Source organism: Poecilia latipinna, unplaced genomic scaffold, assembly GCF_001443285.1.
Source record: "Poecilia latipinna isolate Pla-1442-1.1 unplaced genomic scaffold, P_latipinna-1.0 Scaffold1650, whole genome shotgun sequence".
Taxonomy (NCBI): Eukaryota; Metazoa; Chordata; class Actinopteri; order Cyprinodontiformes; family Poeciliidae; genus Poecilia; species Poecilia latipinna.
Genome location: NW_015114266.1, coordinates 1 through 6,719, shown reverse-complemented (window position 1 = coordinate 6,719; position 6,719 = coordinate 1). Strand labels below are relative to the sequence as shown.

General features: G+C 40.3%; 1 protein-coding gene across 1 annotated transcript in view; it reads right to left on the bottom strand.

Moving 5' to 3' along the window:
• Positions 1-4,463, bottom strand: part of LOC106964281 (cubilin-like) — a gene marked incomplete at its 5' end in the record, with an annotated part of 55,953 nt that extends 51,490 nt beyond the window's left edge. The window contains 3 exons of the mRNA XM_015059693.1: positions 554-722; positions 3,607-3,797; positions 4,313-4,463. Coding sequence (XP_014915179.1) covers positions 554-722; positions 3,607-3,797; positions 4,313-4,463 — 511 coding nt within the window. The remainder of the gene's footprint in view (positions 1-553; positions 723-3,606; positions 3,798-4,312) is intronic.
• Positions 4,464-6,719: the final 2,256 nt, after the last annotated feature.

Sequence of the window (6,719 nt, the reverse complement as noted above, 5' to 3'; positions counted from 1 at the left end):
AGCTGCCAACCGGACCACAGCTTACTGAGCGCGACAGCAGGAGGGAAATAACATCAGCGTTGCTATTATAAATATGACATCTCCTGACCTAAAGAAATCAGTTTCAAACTTTTTTCAAATTGGACATTAAGTTTAAGAAACCATGCTCCACTGATTTCACCATGTTATCACTCATAAAGCTGCTTTTACTATAGGCTAAATCCTTTGGTGTCTGTGCTCTGAGTTCTGCTCAATCAAATATCTTCATTCTTCAATTTTCTCATACTGTATCTGCCAACCATTACTGTAAATAACCTTAACTGTAATGAACAGAAGTGGTTGAATAGCTGGCGGTAAAAATTTATAATTGTTTTTTGTCAAATCCTCAACACGCTCAAGTATGTATGTTTAACTGGCGATCTACAATATTTGAAATTGGCATTTTGTTTTAATGACTACATGGTAAAATAGAATTAAGTACATTCTATTTTAGCACAATGTATTATTAAAAAATACCTAACCTATTCATAGTTATTCTCTTTCTTACTTATCAAAAAAGAACAACAGATTCTACCTTTATTATGGGCTTCAAAAATCAACTTAAAGCCGCTGGCCTCGTTACTTGAATCAGTTACAAAGTGAATATGGAGGTGGTTGTCTGTAGTTTGGAGGATGGAAGGAGGACTGGAACCACAGATACGACCTCCTAGAATTGGAGACGACCCATCTGGACCATTTCTGAGCTGTAGAAACAACAACAGGGAGTAAATATATATCTGTGACCTCAGTGAGAGCTCTTAGAGCTCAGAAATAAAGTAATTAATTAGGTAAGGAAGTAAAGAAGAAGACATAGCCTACTATCTTAGCTAACTTTCTAAAACACTGAATTTTGGGTTTTCATTGTCCGTTAGCCATCATCATTAAAGCTTTGAAATGTTTTGCTATCTGAGTAAGCAATCTATTACACAGGTGCTGGTCATAAAATTGGAATATCATGAAAAAGGTTGATTTATGTCAGTAATTCCATTCAAAAAGTGAAACCTGTATATTATATTAATCCAGTGGTGCCCAAAGTCGGCACTTTGGCACTAAAACATCCTGGATGTTTTAGTTCCATCCCTGGAGAACATTGACCTCCTCAGCAGGTCAGTATTTTCCTTAGACCAGTGGTTCTTAACCTGGGTTCGATCGAACCCCAGAGGTTCGATGAGTCGGTCTCAGGGGTTCGGCAGAGCTTCTGCCGCGGAGGTAAAGAGACACTTGTGTAAAGTCGTGATGACGCCCCGCTTTGCCATCACTTGCTGCAGAGGATCACGTTACATTGCTGAGCCAATCAGAGCTGTGGAGGAACACTGATTGAAGGAGCTCCACTCTCAACATGGATTTGAACTTGTGAAAAATATGAACATGAAAAGTATGAGCACGTACAATAATCAGTACTTAGTTAGGGTTCCTTTTGTCCAGATTACTGCAGCAAAGCAGCGCGACATGAATCTGATCAGTCTGTGGCCCTGTTCAGGTGTTAGGAGAGTCCAGGTGGCCTTCAGCTCTTCTGAATTGTTGGGTCTGGTGTATTGTGTCTTTCTCTTCACAATGCCTCAGAGATTTTCTATGGAGTTAAGGTTGGGTGAGTTTGTTGGCCAATTAAGATTCACAAAGCCACAGTGGTGGTACTTAAGTGCATTTTACTTAAGCAGATTTAATCATGTGTACTTTCAACTTTTACTCCACTACATTTTTCAACAAGTATCTGTACTTTCTACTTCTACTTCAGATTGGGGGCAGGATCTTGTGTGCTTGACCTCACGATGTAAAACGTCTTCAAAGTGTAGCCCCCCCTCTTCTGAAAGCTAAACTCTGGGCCTGGCAAATTTAAAAAAAAATTCAGAAAGGTGGGTGGAGCCAAGAGAAACGCCAAATGTGGGAATGAGCTGAGGTGGGGTTGTGATCACGATGAAAGAAGCGCTGTTGTCAACGTTTTGACCTGGCCACTATATTTATTAATTTTTCAGACTCCTCTAGTGATTGATAAATCTAGCAACTTTTCCTGTGTTGTTGAAGACTTTTATGGTGACAGCGTTCTGCCTGTCTGTCCCAAGCGAGCAGCGAGAAGCGGCCATTAGACTTTCTCGATTCCTCAGCACTGCAGTCATTTTTTCAACACCATATCTTCACCAATGGTCAGAGCAGAGAAGACGAATTCCACTCCATATCCAACCCATAACACGTTTATTTATTTGTAATAAATGTGTTATTTATAATAAACACATAACACATTTGTAAAGCTGAGTAACGCTTTACAAATGCTGACAACTGCTGACTCACCACTGAGTGAGCGGGGGCAGAAAGAGCAGCTGGTGTTCCCAGCTGTGTCCAGTTCCCTGATTACCTTCCCTGTGTATTTAACCTCACCTGTTGTCTCTGTCCTTCGTTGGATCCTCATCGTGTTACGACGTATGTCACCGTGTTGTTAGTCTGCTCTCTGGTTTCTGTTCTTGGATTAATCATTAAATCATCACTTATATCATGTCTACCTGGGCCTGCCAGCGTCTTCCTCACCATTCACAACCACAAATCATGACAGGCTGTTATGTGCTTCGGGCACATTCTAATTATTTTTGTCTATTTTTCTAGATTGTTTTGTTTATAGACTGTAGTTGAAGGACTTTCTGTTTTTTCTTAATATTTTGGAGTTTGGATAACTTCTTATTTTTGGTAATTAATTTGATTACGTTCAGTGGTGGCTGTTGGTCCACTTATAAATAGGCTGGGTCTGGACATATGTGAGACCCGCCCTTCCGCTCGCTCCACCACCACTGGGGATGTCCTGACTCCTGACTCAGTGTGAACACGTCTCCAGTGGCTGTAGGCCGCAGCTGACATTTCCAATCTGCCATGCAGTAGTTCTGTTAGCCTTTGTTTGTTTGCTTTTTCGTTGTGATTTTAGCCTGGTGGGACCAGTTGTCCTGCTTTCGATCTTTCTTTTGCAGTAGATTCTTTTAGTCCAGTACTACTATGTGCTTTGACAGTCCTGTGTAGGGTCGGCCCCCTGCTGCACTGTTTTGTTCTTTTTGATCGGCTCACCAGGTCCAACTTTCTGTTAACACTTTTGGGGTTTTGTTTTTCTCTTTTTTTGGGACACGGAGGACTGAAGGTATTTAACTCTCTCTTTTTTCTTCACAGAAAATCAAAGCAGATGAACCAAAAGAAAAGCTTAAGAGAGTTTTAAAATAAAATAATTTTTGAACCCTCACTCTTGCCTCCGTGTCCTCAAATATGCTGTGCCCTTTTTGGATGTAACAATGGCCCTGCATTTACTTGGCACCAGATCAATATCAAAATGACTAGAATCACCCTCCTCTAGCAGGAAGGCAGCTTTTGTACTCAAAGTGAGGAAGTTGTACCAAGCTGTACCGCTGCAACCAATAGCAAAATTAAACTGCCCAAAAACTGTTTGACCAGAGAGGCCAGCAGTGAAATGGATTTAAGCAAAGTAATGCAGAACTAAAAGAACTGCACCAAAATGTCAAATTCACATAGAAACATTAAGTTACAACCCTAATTCACCTGTTTAGTTTACCATCATGAAAAAATTTGATTTGGGGCTGAATTTCACTTTAAGTTTACCTGGAGGTAGTCTCCTGAGCTACAGTCAGTGCCGTAGCCCTGAATCTGGAAGGGATTTTGGAATAACACTGAAACCCGAAATCCTGGTGTAACCATCACATGCCAACTGCAATTTAATCCAGGCAAGTAGTTCTGAGGGTAGTGAGGACTGCTCAGAACACCTCTGTCTGCATGCAGCAGGCCACCACAACCTGAACACACAAAGAACATCTTCATTAAAATGGATATCCTGCTGCAGAGTCACAGCAACATTGTTGACTAAAAATGTGAGACACACAAATCTCATGACATATGCTAATGCTATGAACATTAAAAATGGGCAAAATACTGAACGCAACATGTGGTGAAGAAAATGATGTCTGTCCTCAGAGTTCCACCGATTAATCAGCACCTCCTAAATGTTACTGGAAACATCCAGTCAAAACACAAACATGAAGAGCAGTGGAAGCTTCTTTTGATTCACCAGTTTTAACACCTCAGCCACAATTAGATATGAATTGAACATGAATTTACATTAAAATACAAATATTTAAACAGTGAAAAAAAATCTAAATATTTTATCTTATGCTTGACATGAAAAAATAAATACACTAAAAAGGCAGCCCAACATTCTGTTGTCTCAACACAATAAAGAACAAAGAAAAATGTAATATACAAAAATGTAAAGTCAGAATAAAGAAAATATGTATTTGTTATTGTGCAGAACCTTTGGAGAAGGAGGCATTAAAGCCTTGGCCACTGACATGGCTGTCAGACGAGAAGTGAAGGAACATTGAGTCTCCTGTTGAGTGTATGGAGCCTGGAGGTTCCCTACCACACACAGTGGCCAGCACAGGGGACAGGCTGTTCGCACCTGTTAATCATAAAGCAAAACAGTTCATTACAAACTGATGGGTCTGATGTAATCAAACAGAGGGAGATACATAACCAAAGAAGGCTTAGGTAATGCACCAGACTTCAAAAACAAATTCATCTTTGTTTCACTCAGGCGTTTGCAAACTTTCCAATCTAATAAGGATTCTTACCCTCAGTCAGAGGGCCCTGTGGCGTGGGAGGTCAGACTGCTCCAGGAGCTACGATACAGTTGATTGTCACCATCAACGTGTGTGTGTGTGTGTGTGTGTGTGTGTGTGTGTGTGTGTGTGTGTGTGTGTGTGTGTGTGTGTGTGTGTGAATGACTGAGTGACTGTAGTGTATGAAGCTTGTTGTTATTTTCAAAGAGACAACATTTTATTTATATCCTTTGGTTTTCATATAAAATAAAAACTAACATATGACATTTTGAAAACAAAGATGGATACAGCGATTTCTATGGAATGTATACATTTATTTATTTTTTTAATCAACTGGCCAGTTACAAATAACCATTGTGTGAGTTCAGCCAGCTCCAGACCCCTGATTTAACTAATGTTAAAAATGTTGGAATCTGTTTGCATGTATTGAATTTGAATCATTTATATGTTAAAACTGCAGAACTAACAAATGGTGTACAGTGTGGAACCTCTGAAAACTGTCAGGACTCTGGGTTTTGGATTGGAGATTTGTTTTTTGGGTGTTTCTTCTTCATTTTAGTCTTTCCTTTCAGGGTTATAGTTTCATTATTTGAGGTAACTTATTTTGGTTAGATTTGTATTATTCTTATTTTCCTTATTTTGATCCATCATAGTGTTTCTAGTTATGTTTATTTCTTGGTTATTTCATTATCTGAGGTTCAGTTGTTCCTATTTGCCTGAATGATGTCTATCTTTCTTTAGTGATTCTAGTTAGTTTATTTCTTTGTTTAGTCCTTCGTGGTGCTCTAGCTCTGTGTATCTTAGTTCTTATTATTTTTAGATCAGTCTGTTTTGGTTCTTTCATAGTTTCCCCTCATATCTTTGTCTCTTTCTAGTTTGTCATATTTTTTTTTAATTACTGTTAGAATTATCTCCAACTCCCTTATGTTACTTCCCTCACGCTTTTGTGTTCCCCTGTATATTTATATAGTTTCCCTGCCCCTCAGCCTGGCTCCTGCTCACCATTCTCACCTTCAATCAATTAGCTCACCAGCCTAGCTTTTATCTAGCTCTCTACCTACAGGTATTTAAGCCTCTCATTCTCTCCCACTACTCGTCAGATCCTCATGTCTTGTCTTCTCAGTCCTCTGTGCGTCCCTGTTTCTACCCCTTGTTTCCTTGCTGGATGTTCTTTGGGGTCATTTTTTGCTGCTACCTTGTATCTTCTATTTTTTTTGTAAGTGTTCAGCATTTTTTCATTAAATCATCTAACTCAGTTGCTGCCTCCACCTCTCTGCATTTGTGTCCACACTTCAACAATAATGTTGACCAACATCTGCTCTGTTCCTCCGTCAGCTCATCCTGCTCTCTCTCATCCTTATTAATAACTTTGCCTGTGAGTTATTTTTAAAGTCACAGTTTTTAGAGTTATTTTTATACTATTGACATCATAACTGGATTATTTCAAAGCTAAGGACAGGGAGATTTTCACACTTTTATTTTTACCTTACTTTTCTTCACCTCTAAGTTGAACCAGGGCAAAACGCCTCCGGCTGACCTCAGGGACATTTGCAGTATTATACAACGACTTCAGTCTATGGAAATGAAGATTAAACGGCTGGAGGTGAACTTTGAGATCAACGCTACCTGTGGAAATGAAACAACTCTTCTTCAAATCAACGGAGAGGTTGTACGCCCCGCACCAAGCAGCTCACCCTGGAATACTCAGGGTGCCAAGCTGAAACAAAAGTCTCACACTGTGGATCCCATGAGATTACTAACAGGGAGAACCCCTCACCTGGACGAATCAGCGTGGCCGGCTCTGAGCCGAAACCCACCTTCAACTTCAACACTTGCTCCGCCAAAGAATAGCAAACAAGCAGCTGGAACCAAAACGGCCCCACCGACCCAGCTCCCAAGGACAATGCGACCAGCCCAAGCCTCAAAACATTCCGACTCCGTGGGAATCCCACTGAAAAACAGATTTTCTGCACTCCAGTCTGAGCCTCTGAGTGAAAACCCACCTTCAAACATCAACAATGAGGCAAAACCATCACATCCACCCCACACTTTGTCTCCGAAGGACAAAGTGACCACCAGGAAAACGAAAGATATGCCAAG